General features: G+C 35.2%; 1 protein-coding gene across 1 annotated transcript in view; it reads right to left on the bottom strand.

Annotated features, from left to right (window-relative positions):
• The window catches only part of LOC121411616 (vacuolar protein sorting-associated protein 13C-like), a 104465-nt gene that overhangs the window by 70766 nt on the left and 15843 nt on the right, over nucleotides 1–17856 (bottom strand). The window contains exons 3-17 of the mRNA XM_041604425.1: nucleotides 16977–17115; nucleotides 14029–14136; nucleotides 13349–13512; nucleotides 12855–12914; nucleotides 11248–11328; nucleotides 10233–10290; nucleotides 8874–9001; nucleotides 7524–7630; nucleotides 6654–6825; nucleotides 5555–5750; nucleotides 4543–4640; nucleotides 3264–3409; nucleotides 2656–2857; nucleotides 1955–2013; nucleotides 154–306 (exon numbers count right to left, since the gene is read on the bottom strand). Of these exons, the coding sequence (XP_041460359.1) occupies nucleotides 154–306; nucleotides 1955–2013; nucleotides 2656–2857; nucleotides 3264–3409; nucleotides 4543–4640; nucleotides 5555–5750; nucleotides 6654–6825; nucleotides 7524–7630; nucleotides 8874–9001; nucleotides 10233–10290; nucleotides 11248–11328; nucleotides 12855–12914; nucleotides 13349–13512; nucleotides 14029–14136; nucleotides 16977–17115 (1871 nt within the window). The remainder of the gene's footprint in view (nucleotides 1–153; nucleotides 307–1954; nucleotides 2014–2655; nucleotides 2858–3263; nucleotides 3410–4542; nucleotides 4641–5554; nucleotides 5751–6653; nucleotides 6826–7523; nucleotides 7631–8873; nucleotides 9002–10232; nucleotides 10291–11247; nucleotides 11329–12854; nucleotides 12915–13348; nucleotides 13513–14028; nucleotides 14137–16976; nucleotides 17116–17856) is intronic.

Raw genomic sequence — 17856 nt, 5'->3', positions numbered from 1 at the left:
CCGGGAGTCCCACGTCACTTCCGACTTGGTCCCTCCATCTGGAAGGGGGATGTACGTCCTGGTGGTCTCCACTTTTCAAAGTCATTTCTACAGGCCTGGACTGAATTAATCAAGTTATTTGATTGAGATTAAAAATGAAAGTACCAGACCTACCCATCAAATACACCTTTCTCTGGGATGATGACATAGGTAGACTTAACATCCACACTGATATCCAGGATCTGCTTGTTGTCCACCATGAACTGAAGACCTGTCGTTGAGGTGGAGCCAAGTTCCGTCAGGTTGGACATCGCGGCTGCAGATAGGCTGAAGGGAAAATGAAAAAAAAATCTTTATCAAAAACAATTTGATGTGCGGCATCTTTTACCTAGGTCTAGAATCATATATTATTTATGACTTGCCTGTTTAGAGTGTTGCAGTATAAGCAATAGGAGTTTCTATCAAATTAGAGTATATTCATATACTAGTAGTGGTTGCGCTGTACAGTCATCTTACGATCACACATAGAGCTATTCAAATCCTTATAATATTTAACTAGAAATGAAATGTTTTCTAGATGTTTTGTTCAGGAATTCTTGTTTATTTGTTTCACAAACATTACCAGACCACAACAAAAGATCCAAAAATATTATTAATGAATGTTGCCATAGATGAGTTTTGTACCATCTTTCTTCTGATAATTGTATAGAACATAATTATGTTATACAACTCATACAAAGATTCTTGTAATTTGATTGGTTGAAAGCCATTCAATATTTGACCCATTTTGTGCTGCATGCAAATTTTATTTTCCATTGCACGGCGACCGTGCATTTTTTATTTTTTCCATTGCACGGTTGAGCTTTCTCCTTCAGTGTGTACCACTAAGCATGTGTGTATACGTACATTTTGTATGTGTGTGTTGGCGAGCATCGAAGTAAGCGCATTAAGAAGGCTGACTGTGCGCACCCAGATTCACGAATCAAAGTGCGTCACAAAAGAATAAAACAATTAACTGCTTTCATAAACCGAGAAAACAAAATATTTTCAGAGAAAATGAATTGTCAGACAAAGGCAAAATATGTCTTAATTCCATCTGCTTTTGTTGATATTTGTCTTATCTATCGTCAAATAAAAAAATCTATAAGATTCGTTGTATAAACCAAATGATGCATGCATTCTTCGTCCATTATACGACCTATCCACTCTCTTTGAGGCTGTGTTCACCCCATTGCACTCAGCCTAACGGTTTCGTGCAATGGATTGAACAGAGCCTCATCTCGCGTGAGCATAGATCGCCTAATGAACTCATGTGCATGCATCATTTGTATATTATGATCTCACAGCTCCCTCCCTCAGAGGATATAGGAATACGTGCAAAAGAAGTTGTCAGAGATGCACCAGCTGCAAATCACCAAGTAAGGCAATGGCTTTTAGCCTGCAAGATGGCGGCATGATGAAGCCACTGCAGTAAGTGTATTCTATGATTTTTTTTTCTATTATTTATTTTATTATCTGTCTCAGAATAGTTTTACTTATAGATGGTGCAATATATGTGAATTGTATTATTGTTCTCATTAATGTTAGCTTCATCACCATATAAAATATCTTCACCAATTAGACTATCATCATCATCATCTTCAGCATCATCATCACCATCACCATCACCATCATCATCACCATCATCATCATCGCTGTCATCATTATCATCATCCATCTTTCATCATCATTATCATCTAACATTCACCACTATCATCATTATTACATTTATCACCATCATCATCATCATCACCATCATCATGATCAGCATCATCACCATCACCATCATCATCATCTCTGATATAAACATTCTCATGATAGCTCTCAAGTTTGTAAAATCACATGCAAATAATAATAAATTGTTTTTTACTGCCTTGTATTTCTTTCTAATGGAAATGAAGAAATAAAATTTTGAATTCATTGAAATATAACTCACTCATCCAGCCTGACATCTTGTGGAGGTTTGAAGAAAGCTGCTATACTGTTGATTGTATTCTGAATTATAGTGAAAGCAAAGAAGGGCCAGATAACATGCATTATTACCATTAGACTAACCTGGACCTAGATTCAGAATGGTCTATTTAGACCAATGAACTCATCAAGTTATAGACAACTTTGAGAAATACAGTTTATCAAGATGGAATTTTTGGCAGGCTAAATTCAATTCATGGTCACAAGATCACGTGAATACTAATGCGTTCAATTTAAAAAATATATATATGTTTTTTAATCAAGCAAAGTCCTTTGAGATTTGTGCTCAATTACAAACTCAAGTTTCTTGCAATGCTCAAACACTAGTATACTTGATTATTAGACTCATGCTTGCTTAGCAATTGAACATAAGTCTTTTACAATGACCCAGTAGTCTTTACTTAATATTGTGACTATGTATTGAACTTAACCTGCAACAAATCTATCTTGAAAATGAAGCCTTCTTGAAGACAATTTCATATTATTTATTGCCATAAGTAATCCCAACTAGTATGTGGAAAGAATTGTATATATTTAAGAATGATTTCAAAATATAAAATCTCTGGTATCTGAATATATTCCAGGAAAGACACTAGAAGATATCTTATGTCAAATAATAAGATCAGATATTACAGAACAAGAAAAGTCTTAATATCCAAGACTTACCGCATCGTAGACCACTTTGAGAGGCTGTGTCCGTAGGATGATACGTTGATCAGCTTTGCCGTCCATAGGATTGGTCTCAAACTGAAGGCTGACTTCTGAGACTTTCTCATCTTCCAGAGTGACCTGAGACTCCACCATCTGAGGGCGCTGTCCATTGTTTGGCGATCCAAGGACGCTGAACTCACCAAGCTGTAGGTCAAGCCTGATAAAATCAGATATGGTAAATAGGAAATAAATATGGAGGCATCACTGACCTAATCTCTCTACACTCTAAGCTCTCTCAGATCACTTCCTCCTTCAACAACCTAACCCTAGGACCCCAAACAAATACCCTATATTATATGATCGAGCCTTCTCTGTGTTTGCCCAAATGTAATGGGATAATTCTTTTTTAATGAAAAAATAAAATAAATAACATATATATTATACACATTTTAACCCGAAATTGTAAGTTTGTATCATTCTGTCTATATGTATGCATTTGTAATTTTTAAACTTAATGACGAATTTCATTGACAGACGAGTATATTCAATTAAATCCTTCATGATAATACTGTGTATTTGGTATGAATTCTAGAAAAAATGAGATAACTATGGACTGTTCTTACTTGATTGCTTCTGCCGCTGGTCGCTGTTTGAAGACAGCACCAAGGTCTGTGACCGCAAGGTTAATGATCTGTAATTCATCATCATCATCCTCATAGAGCTTTACACTGGTTTCCAACAACTTGAAGTTTGCATCCACTCCAACATACTGAAAACAATATCAAATAGTACGAAATAGTTAGGTTAGTTTATGCATTGTGATTGGTCTAAACATGTCACATGACATTCAATTTGATTGCTCCACACTGGTTCATCATATCTTGAAGTTGCTTATACTCCTACATACTGAAAACAATATCAAATAGTATAAAATAGTTGGGTTATTTTAGGCATTGTGATTAATAATAATAGTCATTTATATAGCACCATCTATCTAGATATACTCTATTCCGAGGCACGTTGTTATTACTATTATTACCCCGGCTTTAGCTTGAGCTGCCTTTCAGCGCTCATGCATTCAAGGAATTAATCCTGCCGGGTACCCATTCACCTCGCCTGAGTGCAGCACAATGTGGATAAATTTCTTGCTGAAGGAAATTACGCCATGGCTGGGAATCGAACCCACGACCCTCTGTGTCAAAGTCAGAAGACAAATCCACTGGGCCACAACGCTCCACATTGGTTTAAACATGTCACATGATATCAAAGTTTATCATAGCTTGAATTTTGCATCCACTCCATCTTCTTAAAAGCAATATCAAATAGTATAAGAATTGTGTCAGTTTAGGAATTGCGTTTGGTCTAAATATGCCACGTGACATTAAACTTGACTGCTTCTAAAAGATTTCTAACATCTTTTGAATGTACTGCAATGGAATACATATAATGAAACACTAACCCGCTGACTACTGAATTTTGAAGTGCCCATAGGCTTTATAAAGGGACCACCCAGTTCAAGTAGGCAACTGGTTAAAATGATGGACTTTCTCCAATGATAATCATTCCACTGGCATATTCTTTGCATCTATTGAAATTGATATTACTTTCTATTGAACAGGTAAACAACATTATTTACATTATTATCCTAAGAAAATTGGCTCAGAGATACACAGTCTTTCAGACACACAATTATTTATTCATTTCAGTTATGTTTACAGTTCTGATTTAATAAAACACTGTATAAAATTGGAAAAAAAATCTGACCTATGGCATGCTAAGTGACAAGAATATCAAATTCTTCAGCAGATATTCAGAACTCTGGTTTAGATTAAACTCTGGTTTAAAGTTGTGACTTAACTATGGAAAGCCAAATATGATGCCAATGTATATTGGCTTACTTACATCTTTAGGTAGAGTAGTATTAACGGAAGTCTCACTGTATCCTATAGCAGAATACAGCTTGGCTTTCTCTTCCTCTGTCATAGCCTCCTGGAATTTATCTAAGAAAGCATTAAAAAAACAATTACTTATCATAAAAAAAACATCACTGGCATACATATAGGGGGGGCTGGGCTTGGTTTCCAATAGAATTACAATTGTGCCTAATTGCACAATTGAATACATCTGTTAAGTAACATGGCAAATGGATAATTTGACTAGTTATCAATCAATGATACACCAATGAAATGGCATAATTTTTATTAACTTACAACAGTAACTTATACTTTGTTAGTTTCATGAAACAGGACCAGGAATTACTTTTTCTTCACTTTTCAATTCAATTCGGTTTATTATGAAAAGACATTGTAAAACAGTCCAAAGACTGACACATACAAAGTTAACAGTAAAAGGAAAAATACATTAAATTATATACCTAAGAATGAACAAAATATAATAAGAACATAATAGTAAGATTAAATATTGCACTTGAGGTTTTACACATTATACAGAAATATCATTAAGGGGATAATGCTATATAAAGACAAAATCGAATGACCGATAAAAACACAGAAAAGCACATCGCATCGTAATTTGCTCCACATTTTGAATGACTGCTACACAAAGTCTGTTGCAAAGCAAATTTTTACATAGGACTGTAGAGAACTAAAATGAGAGCTTTTCTCTTGTGACTAAAATTGCTATTCAGATTTATTTAAAAATATATTCCCCGAGAACCCATATGTCTACCTGCTGCAGTCAAGATGGCCTCCTCGCTAACAAGTTCAAGAAAGCCATTACATCCCATCTATTTTGCTAAAAGGACAATGAATTGCATGAACTAAGCTGATCATTTCGAGGTGTTGTTGTAGTGGCCCAAACATAGGGTACTGCTTTGTAACAAAAAGGAAACAGCACAATATCAAGTGTATATTGGAATGGATTGAATATTTTTTTTAATTCCAAATAAACATACCAGCAATAGATGACAGGTCATCTTCATCTTCTTCCTTCTTCTTCTTATCTTTCTTTCCTCCACCCCACCATCCTCCAAACCATCCTCCGCTCTCTGCTTTCTCTTTCTTCTTCTTCAAACCCTTCTTCTTGAACTCTACTTCGGCCTGTTGTCGGCTCAGGGTGATGTTGAATACGTCAAGCTCTTTCTCCATATCCTACAATGGAACAATGCCATATGGGCAACATCAATTACTGCAGTTGTATTACCAGGACCCAGTCTCACAAAGAGATGCAATTAATCCAATCAATCTCAACTGTATGGAAATCCATCCATACCATTATTTTTTCCACAGGAATTTGAACAATCTCCTTAGTTATCAAAGAGAATCACAAGAGAATGATGAATGTATGAATATACAAATATTTTGAACAAATTTCCATTTTAGATGCTGACGTTGCTGGCAGTCCATAGTTGTGGTTGATTGAATCAATCTCAACTCTTTGAAAGACAGGCCCAAAGACCCAGCCTCACAAAGAGGTGTGATTGGTTCAAATCAAACTCAAACTATGACTGATCTTAAATTTCAATCTCTTAAGTACATAAAGTGAGATCCATCAGAATTTGGATTTAATAAAATCAATCCTAACATTTTGACAGACAGGGCCCATAAAAAACAGTAAAAAGCTGTAACGATTTGACTATTTCCTAATTAATTAGAGATGTCTCTAATTTCTCTGCTAATGTAAATTCAGACAATCATCACAATATGAAGACCCATGTACCGTTTTATGTTTTACAAAATGAAAAGGTCCACTCCTCTACTATTCTGGTAAGAACTACACATGTAATAATAGCCCCGCAATCTATAGTTTAATTCTATAGGTAATTGTTATGCTGTAAATTTGAAGATCGTTAACCAAGATGAAAGATTGTATGAACACAATTTATCAAAATTTGCCAAGGCTCAACATTTGCTCCAGCAACAATCACTTGAATCTTGATTTCCCTAAAGACAGAAAGGTTGAGACAAAGCTTTGGTTCAGAATAGAGTGAGGGTAACAACTAAGGTTCTGAGGTTATCAAGGCCAATACTGTTTTTGACTCATCAAGATCATACCTCAAGTTTCTTGAGAAGATCTTTGGAAGGTTTGTTGGTGTCCAGCTTGCTGACGTACAGACCGATGTAATCTTTGACCAGCTTACGATGTTTGCTGATGTGTGCCCACGACCACATACGATGTCTCCGTCTGACGGTCTCCTCCAAGATACTGTTCTGAGCATAGTGCCACCTGGGAGAAACATTTGCACAAGACATAAAGGGTGTGATATTATGATACTGTTTGAATGTGATGCCTTCAATTAAAAACTCCATGTGAATTGGGAACATTCGAAGTACATCACAATGGTAATCAGACTCGTATGCAGCAGCTAATGGGTATGACATCAGGGAAGCATTTCATGAAAGAACTTGTCAAACGTTTTTTCTGACAGGTCCTGATTTATAGAAAAAAATCTACCACACTAACAGTGCCTTTCAGCCAATCAGATTCAAGAAAAGTTGTAAGATCTGACAACTTGTTGCACAAATATATTGATGAAACACTCCCTAATAAGAGTACCAACAAGAACGAATCAAGCCTGAAAATTAACAATTAGATATTTTGTAAATAAGAGGACCTGGAATTGGGAGAGAAAAAGAACGCTGGATCCTGAACTTGGGAATTTGCCTGAAAACTTGCATTCTTATGCTGTATAAGAAGTACTGTTTTGAAAGATTTTATAGCATGTGTCAATAAAGATGTGATAATTAGGTTTATTATATACATCAATGTATGTATGTATGTATGTATGTATGGGTGTATGTATGTATGTATATGTGTATGTGTGTATGTGGATGAGGGTGTATGTGTGTATGCATGCATAAACTTGAGTTTAAGTGGAGTATGAAATGAACTTAACATAAAAATGTCCTGAAAAAGTATCATACCATTCTTTTGCATGGCCTCGGAGGGGAACATCTGGCTTGTATTTCCTGAATGGTTCGTTGCGAGTCATTCGCTCAAACGATCCAAGCAGCTGCATCACATCTCGGTACTGCATTCACAAACAAAGAAACAAATCAAGTTTATTCATACATATGAAGCAACAGCTCATGCACCTTGTTTTGAAAAACAAAACATCTTTTCCCATCTGCTATTCTCTTCCTGAAAAAAAAAATATTTAAGAGCAAAGAAAATTACAGTAGAGCATATCAACGTATTTGGGTGTAGAATAAAACATCTTTCCTATCCAGTAAACATTTCTTGTTCAATTACTACAAAATAATATGAGCTACATAATTTTTTCTAGATAAACAGCACATAGTTTGATTAAATAATTGAACATGATCATACATTGATTGGGTTTAATTTTCCCAAGTTGCAATGGTAAAATGAATCATTTCAGAAATTTGTAAAAGACTATACAATAAATGGCATTCACACGGCCTCCCTTCTCTTATTTCTAAATCAAAGATTTACAAAAAATCAGAAGTCTGAAATAATGATCATTATATATTCTTTTTTAAATCAAATCAACAAATACTAATATTATATTCATAACTAAAAATCTAGGCAGCAATTTATTGTATATGTGGGGATTTTCATGGCAATGGCATACAAATTGTTGATAAAATTTGCAAATCCCATAGGAAACATGTACTGTAGCAAAGCAAACAACAGCTGCGTGCACTTAATACACAGTCAATCAAACTGTCATATCTGCACTACATTGACTTTGCACGTGAAAGAGCAATAAGACACTTTGCTGGATTGTACGCATTGAAATCGCGGCCAGGGCTGTTGTATCCCCTATGGCGTTTTTTTTACAGGGAAAATCTAAACCGCTCAAATCGAAATTACAAGCATGTAGCTCTTTTGCGATATTTTCTCAGATTCTTGGGTTTGTGTAAAACTAAAGATACCAATGTCAAGCATATGTCTTGTCCTTTCCAACAATGTATTTTTTAGCAATGAATAAGTTGTAAGGCTGAGGAATGAATTGTGGAAATTATAGTAAACTTTGAAGTCGATTTTCTCTGAAATGGGTATGCAGTGTCGTATGTGTGATACGGCAGCTTGGATGACCACAGACGAATTGTACTCCAGGGGCCTGTTTCATAAAGGACTTGCAACTGTTGTAACGTTGCCATTATCGCAACTACCATGGTAACCTTGATCATGATTGGCTGTTGAGCCCTATTAACATAGTAGTTGCCATTATGGCAAAGTTACAACAGTTGCAAATCCTTTATGAAACGGGCCCCAGAAGTTCCAGGACTGAAGTTCTCAGAACTTACTTGTTTGCGACGGAGAGCCACACCAATGCTTTGTATGACCAAGTTGACGTAGGCTTGAGGGACAGATAGGTTGGACTCTGGTTTGGGATTGAGCCTTAGCTGGGCTTGTGATGAGATGGGCTCTATCACTGCAAGTTTACAAAAACAATCACAGATGTGAAGATTAAGGGGAATGAAACCTTTGGAACAAGTAGGCTTGTGTCGAAATGGAAACATCAAAGAATAAGAACAAAGAAAGTTTGAGAAAAATTGGACCAATAATGAGAAAGTTATGAGCATTTGAATATTGCAATCACTAATTCTATGAAGATCCTCACATTGGCAATGCGACAAGGATGTGTGATGTCGAATGTGAACAAATTTCCCTTTGATGGACCATAAAATACCCCCAAAATGTCTCTTTTTGCTGTATTACATGCCCTCCTATAGAAAGAACACATGATCTACTGATACATGTGATAAAAGAGGCAGTTTAAGTGAAATATATACTAATGCAATGGAGAGAGTTGTTCACAAGTGACATCACACATCTTTGTCGCATTGCCAATGTGAGGATCTCCATAGTATTAGTGATCGCAATATTCAAATGCTCATTACTGTCATTTGTCCGATTTTTCTCAAACTTTCGTTGATCTGTTTATTTGATTTTTGTGTTTTCACACGAGCTATATTGTTCCAAACGTTTCATTCTCCTTTAATGGAATAGAGAAGTGTCCATTCTTATGCTGATATTTCAAATTGAAAAGTTAAAACATTTATCAGAGGTTCAACTCTAAGCATGATCTGACCAATGCAGTGATGTATTATATACAAAACACAAACAATGAATAAAGAAGTGCTGATTTAGATATTTTAGAATAAGAAAAGGAATTATTAATTGAATACAATACAGGTGAACTTGACATTAAGTGTATATTCCAGTGTTGGTCATGATCTCAAAATGGGTTTGAAAAGATTCCATTCAAATGACCATCAAAGGTTTGAATGTTTAAATAGAAAATATGTGCAAAATTTTTCTGGTAGAAATATGTTATTTGCTGAGAAATGAACAAAATAAGCATTACATTACAGCCAGGTGCCATGTCTTTTTCCAAGCAATAAAATTACACTGTCCCGCATGTACTATCAGAATTGGTGATCTATTGTGTTTTTTTTTTTGGGGGGGGGCTCAGATGTCATGATTCTGTAATGTTATGTTTATGTAAATGTACCAGATCTTTATCTTCAATGATATAGTTATTATCAACTTTGATATTTAAGACTTTCACATGAAATCATTGATTACTGCAGCTTCATACATTAGTCTAACTTTAACCTTTGAAAAGAAGAGAAGTTAAGAGTACAATATAACCAACTTACGGTACTGATATCCCTTAGGTATACTGCCTTCTGTAGCAATAGAGCTCTTCATGATATCCTGTTATGATGAAATAAGTAAATAAATAATAACGAAAATAATAATATAAGATATTTGTATACAAAATTATAACAAGTTCATGGGATTATTTCAACTTGGGAAGAAGTATTTTAATTGTAAGACTTTATTCCTTTGTGAATTTTCAGTTTGCATCTTTTATCTAATTCTAAAATCTCTTCTATTTTCTACAAAAGAGAGAAAAAATAATTTAGATGTTTATAATCATTCCTAAATATCAATTACAAACGTACATCAGTAAAATTCTTCTTTTTCCCCTTTTTTATTCATTATTCATCATTCAAAATAGAATTAAATTGATGGTTGTTTTTCTCACTCTCATTTAAACCATGACTGTTATCCTCATTGTTCATTGAACAACTGGTATCATGCTTAAACTGTTTAATCAAAAATAAAATGTATTCATCATTCCCAGACAGAATATAGTAGCTTGAGTACAAAAATTCTGAAAACTTGAAAAAATGGACATCAACTATAACAGAATTTAAATAAACTATAATTAGACTATAATTTTACAACATAGTTCACCTCTGCAGCCTTTCAAGAGTAAGGTCCTGGCCTAGAGTTTATGTAAAAAACATACAAAACTCTGTTTCATTAGTTTATTATCAATGGCAAGTTACAAGCTACTGTTTATAAAACAATTGAAACCCTGCATTTGGATTCATCAAGACCAAATTTATCATGCATTTCTAGTATTTGTGAATGACAATAGGTTTCATGAAAGAGGGCCCAGGGGCTCGTTTCATAAAGGACTTGCAACTGTTGTAACTTTGCCATTATAGCAACTACCAGGGAACATGGCTCATCATCCAATCATAATCAAGTTTACCATGGTAGTTGCCATAATGGCAAAGTTACAAAAGTTGCAAGTCCTTTATGAAACGGGCCCCAGGTCTTTTTTTTTCTTTTAGTATGTAACTCAATACGAATACTTACCAGCATTTCTTGCCTATCCTTGGTGGTATACATATCAGACCCTGTGTTGAAGTAGACAGCTAGCGAATCAAGTCGAAGCATCTGGGGAAATAGAAGAATTAGAGCAACCAGTAGAGTGATGAAAACTATTAATACATGTATTTCAAAGACGATCTTGTATTGGTGTGTCACCATCATGCATCTTGTACATGTACAATATAATAATAATAATAATAATTATATTATACATAACGCTTCATTGCTTACTTTACCAGAAGTCTCTAAGCGCTCTACAATAATTCAGCGTAATTTTCATTTTGAGAATGATTTAAATCTATCATAACTCCTTGTAAGACAGGACACAGAGATCCATCTCATGAAGATTTATGAATGATTCAAGACAATGCAGAATAAGATCAATTTCAAAAACATGGTAGATGTATTTAATCAAAGGGTTGATATAGATTTCAAATCAAAATCAAATTGGGACTGCTCTGTGTAGCTGAGAGATAGGGATGCAGATAACTATCAATTTGAGTTAAACTTAAAGGTCAAGTCCACCCCAGGAAAATGCTGACTTGAACAAATAGAGAAAAATCAAAGTAGCATAGTGCTGAAAATTTCATCAAAATCAAATGTAAAATAAGAAAGTTGTGACATTTCAAAGTTTTGCTTGTTTTTCACAAAACAGTGATATGCACAACTAGGTGAGTCAATCGATTATGCCCATCACTCACTATTTCTTTTATTTTTATTATTTGAATTATACAATATTCCATTTTTTATAGATTTGACAATAAGGACCAACTTGACTGAACCACATAGTATTAAACAATGCGAATTCCACATGTTCAAGGAGAAATTAATCGTTGTATCACTTGACAATCAGAAAAATCGAATATTTCATATAATAAAATACAAAAGTAATAGTGAATGGATGACATCAAAGTCTCCTCATTTGCATACCCCCCAGGATGTGCATATAACTGTTTTGTGAAATTAAGCGAAACTTTAAAATGTCATAACTTTCTTATTTTACATCCGATTTAGATGAAATTTTCAGTGTTATGCTTGTTGGACTTTTCTCTTTTTATTCAAATAAACTTTTTTTTTGGTGGACTTGTCCTTTCAAAGCGATTGAAACTGTTTTTTTAGATGGGGTCATTATATTTAGCCTTAGGGGATGCTGCAAGAAAATATTTGCAATCAATTGCAAATTATCTGTTGCAGTTTGACAATTGACAGATCAATTTTAGCTGTAACCAATCAGATTATTGATCACAAGTTTGTTGCAATGCCCCATAAGGCAAGAGACTGGTGACTATTTTGATCTTCAAATTCATTCATATGCTTTATAGCCTTATGGTCTTTTTTCATAACAAATATAGTTCATATACACAAGGAAGATTTCGGTTACAAGGTTGTTTTTATCACTTATAAGAATAATTCCTTTCTTGATTATGAAGTACAACACAAAGCTTTGAAGAAAAATACATTATTACAGTTAAATCATGAAACCTTTTGATTATCAATATGTATTCCAATAACCTCCAAAGAAAATCAAGTCTACATCCTTAGCTACCCCCCCCCCCCACCCCAAAGCAAAGAGCAAAGGGAAACTTGGTTACCTTATGTACAAGCTGGACTGTTTGGTCTACAACACATGGAAGCCAATTTTCATCTGTTGTCTGAAATGGAAAAAACAACAACTTAAAATCATAACAAACGGCAATTAGATAAAGCGGATTAGGCATGTTATAAAAGGACTTTTTTGAGAAAAAAAATATATCATGGCTTGTTGAAGTGGCATTTAACTTCATATTTGCACTAATTAATTTTATACACATGCATGCACATCCAGTTTGTTACTTTTTACTTTTCATCACACTTACAATGGGAATTTCACTATGAATATATTCAAACTAATTCAGTATAATCGAGTTGTAACCACGTGTCTCTAAAAATATATGCAATGATTCAACAATCATTTCTCTGACTTATCACAATCATACCACAGTAAAAGGGCTCTGCAATAGAGTCATCTGATTGGATGAAAGCTCATGTCACAAAATTCTACCTTTGATATCGATAACTAGTTCTGTGAAACAAGGACCCGATTTACCTCCAATGAGATGTTTTGAAGCGTAGCACCGAGAGCAAACGGAGCCTTGGGATTGGTTGTCCTGTCCTCGTATCTGACGTGAATATCACAAACCTTCACCTGGACATTCTTGACCACCTGCATAGCAAGCTTCTCGGCAAAGGAGTCTGCTTTGGGGTCTTTCACTTTAAGAAAGAAAGATGACAAATGAAAGATATCTCTCTGATCTAGACAAAACTTGATCCATATACAGGTATAGTTTAGTATAATTTGAGATATTCCAGTTTGGTGGAGATATCAGATGATATGTTTCAAATAAAAATGACAAATATATATACACCATATAGCATAGTCAAGATAAGATCTCAAAGACTATATAAGTTTAGCCTCATCCCCCCCCCCCCATCCCTACAATATGAACGGCCCCTCACATTGTCAATTTGAAAATATTTTTATGTTATTAAAAGTCAAAGATAATTTACCACAGAATGATAGATAATGGTGCGTTCAAAGTGGGTAGTTTTTCCCTTTAATCCTGGCCATGCCTACACTTGCATTAAAACTGAGAGATTTCTCTTATCAACATACTGTACATGTAGGAACATGTAGGATATAGGAATTTTGGAGGCCATCTTGATTCGAGGTATATATCGATGGGCTGTTGCATCTGAATGCTCTTACACGATTAATGCATATAATACCTTTATCCTTTTCTTTCTCTTTAGTCTTGGCATCTTCCACTCTCTGCAGAGTTCTTTGCTTGGCTTCAAATTTTTGTTTCTGGTCCTTTTCGGCATTGTACTTGATATCTGAGAGAGGAAGAACAACAAAACATATCCATGTCATCATTTGCACGAATCTGTTAGTATGTACAGATACTTAATCTGAGAAACCTTGCTTAGCAACACCAGAGTCCTTTGGCAAGGGCCTGTTGCATAAAACTTTTTACCTGAGAAAACTCTGGTAAAAACTGAAAACTAAGGTTAGTCTGATTTCTGCCATTGACTTTAACACAGGGCAAAAACTTTGTTAAAATCAACCTGAGTTTTCTCAGGTATAAAGTTTTATGCAACTGGCCCCAGGTGGTAATTTAGATTCTTACATTTTTTTTAGCATGGTGTTAAATATGTTTTTATCAGTTAAGTGCTTCATAAAGCTTTTCATAAGTTAAGAGCAACTTAAAAGAACAACTGGTGATCCTTTCTTGTAGTAAATGATGTACACCAAAATGTTCATTGGCGATGGTTTAGCGCATAAGAAAGGTTCACCAGTCGTTCTCAAACTTATGATCAGCGTTCCGAAACACCCACCAGCTATGTATATAAAATGTTAACCTTTTTTCTCCAAAGGCATCCATCAGTTTGGTGGAGAAGGCTAGGGAAGGGATGAACCTCCTCCCCCCCCCCATAACATCAAATTATTATTCTGATTTCTGAATAACATTAAACCGAGGAAGATTATTTCTTATAGAATATACATCTTGGTGCTGAAAACAATACAATGATATGATTCTTTGTTCGTGTTTCATATAAAGATAAAATACACATGAACAAACAAAAAAAATAGATCGTACAATATAAATGAAAAGTATAGATAACCGATTACTCTATCAAAATAAAAATTAATTTTCATCTACCACACATGCACTTCCTGTCTTGTGCTGGATCAAAGTACATTTAATATGTACTTTAAGCTACAAAAAACCCACTGTTAAATTTAGCCCGAGGCTCTACGATACACCATTCACAGTGCGCATTTTAATCATCATGCATTTTCTCAATGGTTGGCAAATAAATTTTGATTGCAACAAAGATAATACAGGAAGTGTACAAATATACTACCAAAAGTATTATAATGATTCCAAGTTTTTCATAGATTGTGATATCTTGATCATGTGAGGTACTTCAATTTATGAATTATAAATTCTTAGTTATCAACTCTTCAAGCTTACTATCAGTTTCCTTTATTATAAAGCTAATATTTGTCTATCATTGATATGTTATATTCATACATTAATATATACATGTAGGATCTTACTTGTCAGCAAAAAATGAATCAGTGAATTGATTCTTGAATCTGTGTTTTATATATTTATAAATGATTAATAAGTCGGTAGAACAGGGATTCGTATTCCGGTGACCCGGGTCCGATTCCCACTTTGTGCGCTAGTGCCCTTTGTGCGCTAGTGCCCTTTGGTAAGGCATTAATCCTCAGTACCAGGTCCTTCGGAGGGGACCCTAAGCCGTCGGTCGTCTGGTTGCTTGCTTACAAGCATTCATGCTTTCTTAGCAATCAGGTAAAAAAAATCACCAATCACCAATCACCAATTCTCTATAATTTCTTCTGCTATGACAATAAAAATTGGAAATAAATTTTAACTACTAACTGCACTTTAATATGTCCAAGAAAAAGAGTACAGTCACATAGATGTACATTAGGGTCAATAGACTTCACATAAATCAATTTACACTTCACTACTGTATATATTAAAAATTAACAATTACCAGCAATTACTACATTTCAGAAGACAGAGACGGGCAATAGCCTAATAAAATGCAGTTACTTTGGGTTAATAGATTTGATAGTACACTTACATAGCAGCCTCAATTAGCTCAATAGCTCACTTCAGTTGAATATTTTTGAAATCAGTAATTGACACAAAGGAGTCACAAGTTTTAAAGAAAAAAAGTTTGATTTATCATTTACCAAACCTTTATTAGCACTACACAAAGTACACATCATGTAAATTCTTACATACATGTATAGTACTCTAGAATATCTAAGAAGTTTTAATAACTTTTTGTACACCTATAACCATAAAATTTCTTTTTAAGTCTTTACAGCATTACAGATAAAAACTTCCAAACAGAAAAAAAAAAATGCTGACCCAATCAACAATTTGGCTCTACAGTGCGTAGAACCTTTATTGCTGAAAAATTCCGACTGGCACTAAATAATTAAGGTAATAATAGTAGTGATGATTTGAACCCAACCCTTATACGTCAGATTGAAAAAAAAAGTCATATCCTCGAGACCACGACACCCCTCAATGCAATATCACACAACATGCCCGGAACTAAATTCTTCACTGACAAGGAAAATGATATTCTAATGTTTAAAGCCCTGGAAAGGGACTAGCTTTCATCCCCATGAAACCACTCCCCCATCCATAACTTCCACCACTCAAAGATCCCTGGTGAAATCTCTGCTCAACAAGAAGAGAAACAGACACCCTGTTCAGATTGTCCCCCGTCACCTGGGACATCCCCCAGAAAATCGACAGTCTGGAGGATTGTCCCCCGTTTCCCAGTTCTATCCCCCGGGTTTTTCGAAGGAAGAGTGACCTTGGCTCGTGATCCGAGATCGCGCACCTGTTTTAATCATAAGGGCGCATGCGCGAAATGTGGTGTCAAGAGAACTGCTTCCGCTCAGTACTGTGCTAGTGCTCGGCTAGCTGCAAGGAATTACATTTCCCACGTTATCATGTGCGAGCGCGCCTTACATAACCATGATCATGACCTAGCCCACTCATCCCCCGGTGCAAATCTTCCTGGACACCGGGGTCAGTGGTAAAGAGATGAGATTTCTCTCCCCCTTTTCCCCCGTTGACGGGACAGTCTGAACGGCCTGAGAGACAACCATGTCTTACCAGCATTTGGGGCTGCAACAACGTACAATCCTTCAAGAGTGGCTACGACTGGAGCAGAGTAGATGTTCTTCCATGGAATCTTCAAAGTGAGTTTTCCAATGTTACCAACCTTGATCTTAACCGGAAGGTCAAGTTCATCCTATCAAAACAAAAAAAGAAATACAAAGGGAACAATAATAATTGATAAATAATAGTTACATTTGTATAGCGCATATTACTTAATAGTTCCTTAAAAGCACTTTGCATTATATAGTAATTATTTATTACCCCGGTCGACTCCCTGGGGAGCTTTCCAACAATAGTTCTAAGACTCAATTGCTAGGCATACTACATAAGTTTTCGCATCCTACTGGTGCCCATTTAACAACTGGGTGGAGAGTGGCAAAACACTAGAGTATTGCTACAACTGGAGGAGAGTAGATATTCTCCAACGGAATCTCTAGAGTAGCTTTGTGGTGTTACCAACCTTGCTCTTAAATAAAGATTTGAATTCATCCTTATAAAATGAAACTGTAAAATCACCTTAACCTGAATATTAATAAAATAGCAATCTTCTTAATTTGCAAACCTTCAATTGCAGTTTAATACTATTTGGTGGCCTTACCATTATGTTGGCTAGCAAGGGGGGATGGAATACCTTCTCATTCTGTATCAGTTTCTTTCATACATGTAGCCAAACTCAAAGCAGCTACAGAAGCAAATTAACTTTGGATTACAGAGGCACCCCGGGAACTGGAAGGGTGCTGTACATATCCTGTTGGTCATATCACACTACCTCATGTGAAAGTGACTCTTAAATTACATGGGGCCTTGGGGCGAATTTGTTCCTAAAATGCCTAAGAGAGCCTTGGAAAAATATGTTTTCCCAAACCCCTGGCCT

Source organism: Lytechinus variegatus, chromosome 3 (genome assembly GCF_018143015.1).
Source record: "Lytechinus variegatus isolate NC3 chromosome 3, Lvar_3.0, whole genome shotgun sequence".
Taxonomy (NCBI): Eukaryota; Metazoa; Echinodermata; class Echinoidea; order Temnopleuroida; family Toxopneustidae; genus Lytechinus; species Lytechinus variegatus.
The sequence above is the reverse complement of the archived record's forward strand: the minus strand, read 5'-3'. Positions and strand labels throughout refer to the sequence as shown.